This window comes from Apis dorsata, unplaced genomic scaffold (genome assembly GCF_000469605.1).
Source record: "Apis dorsata unplaced genomic scaffold, Apis dorsata 1.3 scaffold_435, whole genome shotgun sequence".
Classification (NCBI taxonomy): Eukaryota; Metazoa; Arthropoda; class Insecta; order Hymenoptera; family Apidae; genus Apis; species Apis dorsata.
Window position 1 is genome coordinate 5,013 of NW_006263686.1, and position 12,316 is coordinate 17,328.

Genomic DNA, 12,316 nt, shown 5'->3' on the forward strand with positions numbered 1-12,316 from the left:
TATATAATTTAATTAATAAGGATTAAAAAATTTTGTTCTTTCTGTTTTAGCTCAATTTGCTTCTTTTCAATGGTCTCCAGATAAAACAAAAATATTATACATTGCTGAAAAAAAACTACCAAAATCTGAACCATTTTATAAACAAAAACCATGTAATAAAGAAGATAAAGATAAAAAAGAAGAAAGAGAAATAACAGTGGTAAATTATTTTATTTTTTTTTTATAATATATAATTAAAATTTAGAATATATAATTAAAATTTTGTTAATAAAATATTTAATATAGGGTAATGAATATATTTACAAGCCTCATTGGGGAGAACAATTGGTAGGTAAATACCGTCCAATTGTTGCTGTCCTTGATACAACAACAGACACAATTTCAGTTCTCTCAGGTATACCAGATGAATTATCACCTGCTCAAGTATTATGGGCTGAAGATAGTGAAAGTATAATTGGTGTAGCATGGAAACATGAACCAAGACATTTAGGTCTCATTGCCTGTACTAATAGACTTTCTTGGATATTTTTATTGAAAAATGGAGAGTACAGTAAGAAATACTTTATTATTTTTTAGTTTATAAATTATATATTTTAATAATAAATTATATTAATTTATATTAATATTTATATTAATTTATATAATAATATAATATTATATTAATCTTTTAGAAAATCTTTCAAATGATGGATGTGCTGTCCATAGTCCTAGGTTTAGCCCTGATAGGAAATATCTAATTTGGTTGGAAAGAGAAGCAGGTGGTGCACACCATAATGCTCACAGACTTATGCATCTTGAATTCAATTCTGAAAATTTGAAGGTATTTATATATTAAAATATATATAATAATTGTATAATTTAATGCTTTTTAAATTTGTATTGTTATCTTTTATTTAGGTTAAAGTACTTATAGATATTGTAGAATCAAGTATATCTATTCAAAATGCTGATAAGTTTTATGGTTTGTATGGTCGTTTACCAAATCGATGTTGGAGTAATGATTCAGAATATATATTTTTGAGTACACCTCAACAAAATAATACACGATCTTATATTATTCATACAAGTAAAAAAACAAAATATATTTAATATTTATTAAATTTTTTTCTCCTTAAAATAAGATTGTAATATAACAAAAACATAATTTATAGAAACGAAAATAATAACAGAGATTCAAAATGATAAAAGTAGTCTTAATATTTTGGATGTAAAAAATAATATTATTGTGTTTTTGGAAACTTCTCTCTTGGAACCACCTTATCTTACAGTAGGAAGATTTGATTCAGAAATAATTAACAATGGTTTTATTAAAAGAAATAAAGTTTCTATTTCCACAATGATTCCTGGATCTGAAAATTTAATGTACGAAGCTTCCGAATATGATTACGATAATGACGAAGAAATAAGTAAGTAATTTATTTTAATAATAAAAAATACAAAGTAAATATTTTTTGATGTAGTGATTTTGTAGAACATTTTAACTTTATTTATTTTGGACCAAAAAATGGAAATGATAAATCTGTACCTTTAATAATTGTAATACATGGTGGACCTCATTCTAACTATGCAAATTCATTTATACTTGATTATTTTTTGTTTGTTTTATCAGGTAAATATTCGTTTTACGATGATTAATATTTGAATTATCATAATGCAAAAATTATTTATTTAAGGTTTTGCAATAATACAAGTTAATTATCGTGGTTCTACCGGAATGGGTTCAAAAAACGTTGAATATCTTCAAGGAAAAGTTGGAAATGTTGATGTAAAAGATTGTGTAACAGCTACAAACGAAGCTTTACAAAAATACTCGTGGTTAAATCCAGATAAAATAGGACTTTGTGGTGGTTCACATGGTGGATTCTTAGTCGCTCATTTAAGTGGTCAATATCCAGTATGTTCATAAATTGCTTGGTATTTTTATCAAATATTGAATTGAATAACTATATTTTTATCTAATTTGTAAAATTAATATAATAATTAATAACAACTTATTCTTGTAGAATTTATATAAAGCTGTTGTTGCAAGAAATCCTGTAATTGATATTGCTGCTATGTTCACTATATCAGATATTCCAGATTGGTAAAACATTAATATATTTTTATATATTTTCATGTTTTTTTAATTGAATTTCTTTTGGAATTATTTCATTTATATTGCAGTCGCAATACTCTGAATAAGGAAGAAAGAATTAAGTAAGCTTAATAAAATTAAGCACAATAAAGTTTAACAAAAAAAAAAAAACTGATGACAGAAAGATTGAATCTAATATTATTTTAATTATAAATTTCATAAAGCATTTTATTTCAGGTGTGCTGTTGAAATTAATTATTCTTTTGATGAAAACATACCAATCTCAGAATCAGATCGAGTTGAAATGTTTGTGAAAATGTTTAAATGTTCTCCGATTATTCATGTTGACAAAGTAAAAGCTCCTACCTTATTATGTATTGGTTCAAATGACTTACGTGTACCTCCATCTCAAGGAAAATTATGGTATCAACGTCTTAAGGCAAATAATGTTAAAACCAAGTAAGCAGTTAAAATAAATCAAGTGCAAATCATATTGTATAATGTTTTTCAGACTAAATTTTAAGATAATATAATATTCGTATCTTCATTTTGTTAATAATTACTTGTAATTATTGACAAATCTATGATTTTTTTACTTCAAGTTATACTAATTTCTTAGTTTTGAATTTTATTATATAATTTTGAAAAACATTACTATATTTTTGTAATTTAAAAGTTTTGCTAAGTTGCTTATATTGTTTTGCAATTAATTATATTACAGGATGCTCCTTTATGAAGATAATCATCCATTGGTATCAGGAACTGCTGAAATTGATAATATTATCAATGCTTGTTTATGGTTACATGAACATATCTCAACATGTAATACAGATTCACAGTAATGAAAATTATATCATAATTTTATAATTAAATATAAATTAATAAATAATTAATAATTTTTTTATATATATCATATATAATATGATTAAAAAGCAATTTTATATAAATATTAAATTTATTAAATACTGTATTTTTACAATATTAAAAGACACTTACAAGCTATAAACAAAATATTGTCCTAAAATAACTTTTTTGTTGCTGAATAATTGGCATTTCGTAATGGCCATTATATTTTACACGTTATTAATCTTATATTTATATTTCAGTATAGTTTTTTTGTAATTACGTATACTTTTTTTAGAATGTGTAACATAAAATATAAAAATGTTCAGTTATAAACGTTAATACATATAATATTGATCAAAAAATTGATATAAAATGCTAAAAAAAAATTGATTTTTCTTCGAGTACTTGTTTATATGACTATATTTAATTCATTCAGAAAGGCACTCATTCATACCATATATTTGAAGACTGTATTATGTACAGCAACATCTAATTAAAACATTAGATAATATGCTGTCAATATGTATTAGTTACACATAAAAACTTATGTTCAAAATTATGATCTAACAGAATTAGTTTGTTCTGGAAATAATGAGTCGTAACTAGGTGGTAAATCTTTATCAGCAACAGCTGAAGAGACTGCGATTTCTAACATTGGTGCCGTGGGAACTGGTGGATTTACAGATCGTTCGGTATCGCGTGATAATGGCGCTGGTCTCGAACATACATTTGGATCAGCACAATCCATAGACCAACATAATTTTTGTGATCTTTTACATATCCATAAACACATAACAAATATGATAAAGCATAAAATCAAAGTAGTCACTGCACCTACTGTTACTTTTGTGCCAGTACCAGTGCTAATAATTTCATTCATACTACTTGGGCATTTATCCTCATCAGAGCAAATACCTGGTACACAATTGTATATTCCATCACAAAAAAAATCATTCAACATACAAGTATTGAGACCAATTGGTGTGTATTTATCTGAATCTATATTACTACAATCTATAATATTAAATATATTAGATTAGAAATATAATTTATTTTAATATTTGTAAAAAATTATTAACATTAAATAAACTTACTTGTAAAAGAAGTATAAGCAATATTAAGAGTAAGAAACTCTCCCTCTTCTAATTTTTTTTTTGAAATGAATATTTCAGTTTCTAATTCTGCAGATTTTTTATTACTTGGATCATATTCAGCATAAATTCTTGTTAATGATTCAGATAAATGCATTCTGCTTTCTGGTTCAGGAGTTTCATAATATTTTATTTTACTGCGATCAAGAAAACCACAAAACTTCTCTGTCCGATGATCATCTTTTCGTTTAAACTGAAATAGATTTTTAAAAATTACTATATTTATTATTATTATTATTATTAAATACTAATTGTATATACTAATTGTATATTATATATTTAATCATTTTATTATTAATATAATATTAATGACTTTAATAGAATTAATATAATTTATGACTTTAATAGAATTCTAATAATATTTATTAAACATAATTAAATTAATACTTACTTGTACATAATCTATACATTGTGTTTCATTTTGTCTAAAAGACATTTTTTGAATGACTCCAAATAATCCATATCCTTTAGCTGTTACAAGTTTGAACTTGCAATGAAAATTAGTATGAACATTCCATCGATCCAACATGTGCTTTGCTCGGACTATCACTGCATCAATTTTCATATCAATAGTTGACATTTTAGTAAATATATGACACAATTTTTCCATATTCAAATCGTCTACAAGAAAAAATTATACATTAAATATCATTTTTAGAAAAAAATATATTGTATTTTTTCAAAAAATCTCACATTCAACATAGTGATTGGAATACGCGCACGAACTATAATTCATGCAATTGTTCACAAAAAATAATAATAAGCAAAGAAAATATAAAATATTCCATTGAGCCATTTTTATAACAACTGTCAAAAAGCCATAAAGAATATGGATAACGTCACCATCGATTACCAGTCGATGATGTCTATGGCTAATTTCTTAGAAAATATGAGTAAGAAAAAGAGAATTATAAGAATTATTGTAAAACGTTTTCAAAGAATCGATTAGATTTAATTCAACATCTATGCAATTCGGATATGTCATTCCTTGCGTATCAAAACAAAACGAATATATCCCAAGTAAACTAAGATACGAGAGATCGAGATTGAAATCGATAATCTCGACAAGATATATGTTAAATGAAAATATATACATTTCTGTAAAAATATAATTATAAAAAGAATAAATAAAATTCTTGAAGTTTTGAAAACAAAATGAAAGTTATGAAGATTGATTATGGAAATGTGGAAATTGGTAAAACGGCAACAAAGACAATAGAGATATGGAATGAATCTTATGTAAATATACTTAATATAATTAATTGTATAATTATATATATCTCAAGATGTTATATTATATATATTATAATATTAATATACATACATATATTATAACATTATGTATATTAATTATACATTAAAAAAAAATAAATTTTATAATCCCTTTATTTTTAAATATAAAATTTTTTACAAATCTTTTTAAGCATTTTTTTATTTTATTACTTTATTAATACTTTTTTCAAAAAAAAATTGCATTTTTGACATATTTTATTTTTGAGAAATTTTATTAATTTATATGATTATTGCAGAAAGAACAATTATATCAGGTTCAAAGAGATCCGATTACAAATCCTTTGGATCATGTATTTCATTTACATTCTTATACTTGGACTTTAGGTCCTGATGAAAAATTCTTATGTGAAATTTATTATCGGCCTTTAGTCGTATCTTCTAGAAATGTTGATTATTTTATAATTATAGATAACAATGGAGCATACATGAAAATTATTACCTATGGATTTAGTATTGGTATCTTTATTTTATCTATTAAAATTTTAATATATAAAAAATATCTAAATATTTGGCGCAAGTTTCGAATTTAATTTTTAAATTAAATTAATTATATACAAAAAAATTAATTTTATATTTTAATTTAATATTTCATTTAATATTTTGATTTTCTTTTAAATTAAATTTTAAATTAAATTATATTATTTTGATTTTTTCTAATTTTATATATTTCATATTTTAAGGTCCTAAAGTAATTTCTTCAACAAAAAGAATCTTTATGAATACAAATAAAAATTCTAAGGTTAAAAAACGAATTAAATTATCGAATGATTCTAAAGTTGCAGCGACTTTCATGTTTAATATAGACGAAAAACATAGGATTTTTCAATTAGACACAAGATATGGTGTTATTAATGCTTATTCTTACAAATATATTACGATTACATTTATACCGCCAAAAGAAGGAAGATATACATATTATTTGATTATTTTAATTTTATATCAAGTAAATAAAAAAAACTTAATCAAAATTTATAATATCTAGGAGAAAATTATTCTTTTATTCATTTATATATAAATTTGATTATAATATAGGAACCAATTATTATAGAATTATATGGTTATTGTTACTCAGTATTTATTAAAAAAGAAACTATAAAGTCTATTCCTTATCCTTGGATGGAAAAAGATGGCTTTAAAGGATATATGAGAGATACTACTGATACACTAAAATATCTGCCTCCTGCATCTTTATCAAAGCATTATTTCAATTTTGGTCAAGTAGATGTTGATGTAGAAAATATTATTCAGAGAATACCTCACTCGATATGTCTCACAAATCATATCCATTCAAATTTATTAATTATCTGGGAAAAAGGTATGTCTGGAAGAAAAAATTTATATACATAATTAAATTTGTTCATTGACTTTTTAATTTATTTCTTATATAGATACTGATGGAATTTTTTATGTAACGCCTTCTGAAATGATACTTCGTAAGAATCAATCTGCTTTATTTGAACTTACATTTAATCCTAATATAAAAAATAATCTTTTTGGAAGAGAGATTATTTGTTCTGTTTTCTTGGAACAAGAGAAACTTTTTACTTTCCCATTTGTTTTATCAATGACAGTAATAGGTTTGATATTATATTATAATAAAAATATTTTATGCCAGAGTTTAAGATTTTTTATTTACATTGAAAATTGAATATGAATTAGAAATGTTTCAAATAATAATGAATTACAATGAAATATTTAAAACTTTAAGTATGTTTTAGGTCATTCTTTTCCTATTACATCAAGTGGATGGATTCCACAATATGAAATTCCTCAAACAGTAATAATGCCACCAAGTGTACCACCATATCCAGTTTATACCACTTTTCTGATTAAAAAATTTGGTCATTTACCTCTTATGTTTCAATTTGTTTCACCATCAGCAAGTCATTTCATTATAAAACCAATGCTTGGTGTAATTTATCAGTATGACAAATAATTTATTTAATATATTTATTAAATAAATTTAGTTTTAATTAGAGATTATTAATTACTAAATTAATTACAGAGATTATCAAATAATTATTGTTGAAATGACATCTAAACCTAAAAATGAACAAATTTATATAGAAAGATGGACAATATATTTTAATGGGAATACAAAAAATGAAAATTATATAGATTTTAAAGGATATGCAGAGTATGCAAATCTTGTTTTTAATAATAATAATTTATTAAGTTTCCCATCAGTTTTGCCAGGTTGCCAACAATTTTTACAACTGGGAATGAGAAATGTTACTCGTCATCAAATAAAGTAATTAATATTTTTATTTAAAAAGATCTATAAAAGTATCTTTAAATAAATAATAATAATAATTTCACATATTTATTTACAGATATGAATTTTATAAGTTACCATCTGAATTTAAGGTACAATTTATGCATGGAAATATTGATGCAAATGATACATTGTATCAAGAATGTTTGTTTGCTCCAAATGAAATAAATAGAGATTATGATTTCGAAATACAATGCCTTTTGATTGTTATAAAAAATGGAGCTTCTATTGGGTCAAAAAGCTTTGTAAATCTACGTATTCGTGGAAGTAGTGAAATGGGATTATTAGAAGTAAAAATTATAGTATAGAAGTAAAAATAACTTTAAAAATCGATACGAAATTAATATGAAATTATTTTTATAATTTCAAATTTTAGGCACATCCAAATAAATTAAATTTTGATGAGTTAGAATATAACAATACTAAAACATTGTCTTTTGATCTTGTTAATCCTAGTTTAGTAGATATTTATTATACATTGATTTGTACTCATCGTAATTGGGAACTTGGAGATATTAAAAAAGACGTTAAATTACATCCTTTATCAGAAACTATATTTGCGGGATCAACCAAAAAAATTTTAGTTTCTATTACTCCGCACACAGCAGTATATTATGAATTTATAATTCAATATGTAATAAGAATTAATTTTTGTTCAGATATATTAGTAAATAGATACAATCCAATAGAAATTTGCAGTGTATCTTGCATGTGTATTTTGCCCACAATAAAAGTAAAATTAAAATTTATTCAATCATAGAAATGATTAAAAATTGCAATATTTATATACATAATATATACATTAGGTAGACAATTTATGTGCCTTTGGATATAATCAAGACTATTCAATACACATTAGCAAACAATTTTTATGGAATCGATTACAAATAAACAAGTATTTTTTTGATTGACTTTTTTTAAATTGATTATATGACTGATTAAATTATATGATTATTTATTTGTCTTGTTTTTAGATTAAATGAAATTCTAATAGATTTACTACCAGGAGAAACAGAAACTGTAAATATCAACCTTTTACCAATGACTCTAAATAAAGGAACTCTTTTATTAAAATGGGTAATAATTAATCCTTCAACATTGCCTATTTCTCTAAAGATGAAAAAAATCAAACAATGTTCTTGTAAACCTATTATAAAAACAATTGGTTATTTTCCTCGGCGAATAGAAATTGACTGTATTCATAAAAATATTTGTGATATATATATAAAATCGAACATGTTAAAAGTATGATTTTTTTAATTTGTAAAGTATTTAAAAAGATATTCTCTTAAATTGAATATAGATTCAGAAAAAATATTCATTGATTTTGCAGCCAGAAGAAGAAACTGTGATTGGTATGAACATTCATTACATATTAGTTGGAAAAACAATTATGTCTTGGGATCTAAATATTGGACATGATCGTCACATTATTTTTAATGTGACCATTGATTGTTTAGCAGAAAATGATTCACAAAGTAATTTCTTAAGTACTCCATCAATAAATTTTGGAAAAGTTTATTTTGGAAATAAAGAGCCTTTTTATAGGGTATAATTTCATATATCTTTCAATAATATTTTAAATTAAAATAATAAAGATTAGTATAATATTTTAGGCACAGTGGATATTTAATATTACGAATAAGGATTTACCATATTCCGTAGATACTAATAATATTCATAAACTAAATGAGAAGTATCAATGTGAAATTTTTTCATGTTTAACACAAGATGGTATCATAAAAAGTGGAACAGCTATACCTCTTATATTTAAGTTTCAACCAAGAATGTTTGGTGAATATAAGGTAATATAAATTAAATAATTAGATAATTTAAAAATTATTAATATATATGTTTTTAGATAATATTTCCAATAATTATGGGTGATAAAACAGAAGAATTGACATTACAAGGACAATCAATTTTTGATTTTAAATTAGTTAGTATTTGGAGAAGAATACCAGCTTTTTGTGCTTGTAAAACTCCACTATTTCCTATATATTTTAGTGTTGATTCCATGAACTTATGGAATATACCTATGCATAATAGTGTTACTAGAATGCTTTTAATATATAACAATTTAGATTTTGATGCACTTGGTTATAAATGGAAATGGTACTTCTTAAATTTTTAGATTTTCTAAAATTTTTTTTCATTTTTCTTTAAATTTTTAAATATTTATAGCCAAAAAATACCAGGACTATTGAGCGTCGATATATTTCCTCGGAAAGGTATATTGCAGCCAAGTTCGGTACAAAGTTTTAGAGTTAGAATTGAAACTTCAGGATATCCTGGTCGAATCGATTTTCATATACCATGTATGTTTTTTAACGCTAGTAAAAGACGAGAATATCAAAGAAGCATCATTAAACATAATATTTTAAGTCAAGAATTAAAAGAACAATTCACTATTACAGAAAAAGGCATTTATGTACCAGTAAGTAATTAGTTAAAATAAATATTATTTATAATAAATTCTATTATAAATAATTATTATGTTTTATATAGAAACCATGGATTGAAATACTTGATGAACCAAATAAATACTATAAAACATTAAGTGTACGTTGTTGTACATATTCTGTGGAAGATGAAAATATAAAAGTTAAATTATTAAGAGAACTAAAAGCTACTCCTTTAAGTGTAATTCATTTTGATGATAATAAAAATTATAATAATGTTATAAATGAAAAAGAGCTCTATATAATAACACTTATTTTGGAAAACTTATTATGGTAAAATTTTTTTTTTTCATTATTTTTATGATTAATTATTATTAATTATTAAAAATAATTTTTTTTTATAATAAGTCTATATAATAAGTTAAATTAATAATTTTCAGGGATATTGTTAATACTAAAAGATTTATAAAAATAATTGAAAATAATTTAATCCCTGTAAGAAATTTGTATTATACTCAATTCACAATGGATATTTCAAAACGAAAAAGATTAGCACGAAGATCATATATATCACCACCATTAAAAATTATAGAAGCAATACTAGAACGAGTAAAGAAGAAAATAAATTTTATTTATATATCAATTTTTTATCAAAAAATAAATGACAATTATTATTTTATAGATGTCATTTGATATAATTCATGAAGAATTCACTTTAAATGTTAATCATTTAATCCCTGATGAAGATGTTCGGCATCGAAACTATTTCAAAATGTTACCTAAACAAAAAAGAACAGATCTTAAATTTGAATTTAGAGAAGGTAGTTTATTAATTTCAATTTTTTGAGTTATAATTAAGATAATATATGTTTAAATAATATTTATAATTTTTTATTAGATGAAGATGATGAAGATGAAGATATACAACATATGAAACCAGGATATAGAATATCTTTTGCAAATACTAAAATATAATATGATTATAAAAATTTTCATTTATTTACAAGTATATGACATTTATAATATATTTGATATCAACTAATTTTTTTTTCAAATGGATCTGGAATACGTTTAAAGATAGCTAAAAACTTATCTCCTTTATTTCTTGATACTTTTTGACCTTCTTCTGTGCTTTCATATAATTTCTCAATAATGGGATCTTGATCCTTTAAAAAAATAATTTAAAAACATAATTATAAATTTTATTCTTTTTAAAACATAGACTTACCAATTCTTCTTTAGAAATATTATCAAATAATGGGTGTTCTTGAAAATGTTTTACTATCCATTCATGTAAATCTTTAACATCTGTCACTGTGTATACAGTGGCCTTAAAATGATATTTATATAATTATTTATTGATGTAAAAAAAAAAAATAAAAGTATTTAAATAATATTATATAAAACATTACATCTTCAGCTAACACATAAGCATATTCTGCCAAGAGTGTCTTATTTATAATTCTCCATTTGTGTTTAGATTTTTTAAAATGTGGATCTGGATATAAGAAAAACATCTTTTTCAACTATAAAAATATATTAATAATTAAAAATATAATCAATATTATAGATTTAAAAACATAGCTATATTTTTATTATACCTGGCCTTTTTGAAAGTAATTTGGTAAATACTTCATTGCATTAGTTCTCAAACATGCAATGTTTTGATATTGTCCAGGATATTGTGATCTTAATGCAGCTATACGATCCATAACATAATCAGAAACTTTTACTCTAATCTCCATACCAAGAATTAAATTATCAGGAAACATTGGTGATAATGTAACTAAATAAATATTTTATTGATAAGAGATAATAAAATATAATATAATAATATAATATAATAAAAAATAAAAAATATTTTTATACCTAATAATCCTCCATAGCCACAACCAATATCTACAAATTCAACACATTTCTTTGCATCATTATCCTCTTTAGATTCTTTGTTAAATGGAAAATAAAATGGATATAATGAATTCCAATTCATTAAATCAGGTTTAATAGGACTGAAATTACATTTAAGAAAAGAATGAAATATGTTTATATAGAATTATTTTAATATATATATATTTATTTTAATATATATATATATTTCTTTATAGAAAATAATTACATACTATTCTAAGCAGTGGTCTGCTATAGGATTCGAATGTGCACGTTGTCTATAATATTTTTTTTGTGGTAATGGTAGTGGATCTGACATAGTTGTCAAAAAATAATCCACGTGGGTAATGCACGAATAACATAACCTAAAGAATAATAACCATTATAA

General features: G+C 23.1%; 4 protein-coding genes across 6 annotated transcripts in view; 2 read left to right on the forward strand and 2 right to left on the reverse strand.

Annotated features, from left to right (window-relative positions):
• LOC102678411 (acylamino-acid-releasing enzyme-like) overlaps positions 1-3,085 on the forward strand; it is a 3,985-nt gene extending 900 nt beyond the window's left edge. The window contains exons 4-14 of the mRNA XM_006619761.2: positions 48-199; positions 286-550; positions 672-820; positions 898-1,066; positions 1,152-1,406; positions 1,472-1,609; positions 1,674-1,894; positions 2,004-2,083; positions 2,164-2,196; positions 2,312-2,533; positions 2,796-3,085. Coding sequence (XP_006619824.1) covers positions 48-199; positions 286-550; positions 672-820; positions 898-1,066; positions 1,152-1,406; positions 1,472-1,609; positions 1,674-1,894; positions 2,004-2,083; positions 2,164-2,196; positions 2,312-2,533; positions 2,796-2,916 — 1,805 coding nt within the window. The 3' untranslated portion in view covers positions 2,917-3,085. The remainder of the gene's footprint in view (positions 1-47; positions 200-285; positions 551-671; positions 821-897; positions 1,067-1,151; positions 1,407-1,471; positions 1,610-1,673; positions 1,895-2,003; positions 2,084-2,163; positions 2,197-2,311; positions 2,534-2,795) is intronic.
• Positions 3,086-3,113: 28 nt separating this feature from the next.
• Positions 3,114-5,094, reverse strand: LOC102678267. Its single transcript, XM_006619760.2, has 4 exons — positions 4,765-5,094; positions 4,463-4,692; positions 4,015-4,264; positions 3,114-3,934 (listed from the first exon to the last, which is right to left on the reverse strand). The coding sequence occupies exons 1-4, from the start codon at positions 4,865-4,867 to the stop codon at positions 3,477-3,479; spliced, it is 1,041 nt and encodes a 346-aa protein (XP_006619823.1). The 5' UTR covers positions 4,868-5,094; the 3' UTR covers positions 3,114-3,476.
• An 80-nt stretch (positions 5,095-5,174) lies between these two features.
• LOC102677940 (cilia- and flagella-associated protein 65-like) lies at positions 5,175-11,068 on the forward strand. Of its 3 annotated transcripts, none has more exons than XM_006619757.2 (19): positions 5,175-5,310; positions 5,601-5,820; positions 6,045-6,307; positions 6,397-6,679; positions 6,753-6,941; positions 7,083-7,287; positions 7,370-7,615; positions 7,698-7,929; positions 8,016-8,372; positions 8,446-8,534; positions 8,614-8,884; positions 8,973-9,188; positions 9,256-9,444; positions 9,501-9,754; positions 9,824-10,076; positions 10,148-10,374; positions 10,482-10,650; positions 10,724-10,862; positions 10,940-11,068. In XM_006619757.2, the coding sequence occupies exons 1-19, from the start codon at positions 5,227-5,229 to the stop codon at positions 11,014-11,016; spliced, it is 3,963 nt and encodes a 1,320-aa protein (XP_006619820.1). In that variant the 5' UTR covers positions 5,175-5,226; the 3' UTR covers positions 11,017-11,068. The 3 variants fall into 3 exon arrangements, with proteins under 3 accessions (XP_006619820.1, XP_006619821.1, XP_006619822.1); XM_006619758.2 differs by having other exon boundaries at positions 10,943-11,068; XM_006619759.2 differs by having other exon boundaries at positions 8,016-8,273.
• Positions 11,017-12,316, reverse strand: part of LOC102677442 (tRNA (guanine-N(7)-)-methyltransferase) — a 1,654-nt gene continuing 354 nt past the window's right edge. The window contains exons 2-7 of the mRNA XM_006619752.2: positions 12,162-12,293; positions 11,911-12,050; positions 11,643-11,827; positions 11,454-11,567; positions 11,270-11,371; positions 11,017-11,207 (exon numbers count right to left, since the gene is read on the reverse strand). Of these exons, the coding sequence (XP_006619815.1) occupies positions 11,076-11,207; positions 11,270-11,371; positions 11,454-11,567; positions 11,643-11,827; positions 11,911-12,050; positions 12,162-12,293 (805 nt within the window). The 3' untranslated portion in view covers positions 11,017-11,075. The remainder of the gene's footprint in view (positions 11,208-11,269; positions 11,372-11,453; positions 11,568-11,642; positions 11,828-11,910; positions 12,051-12,161; positions 12,294-12,316) is intronic.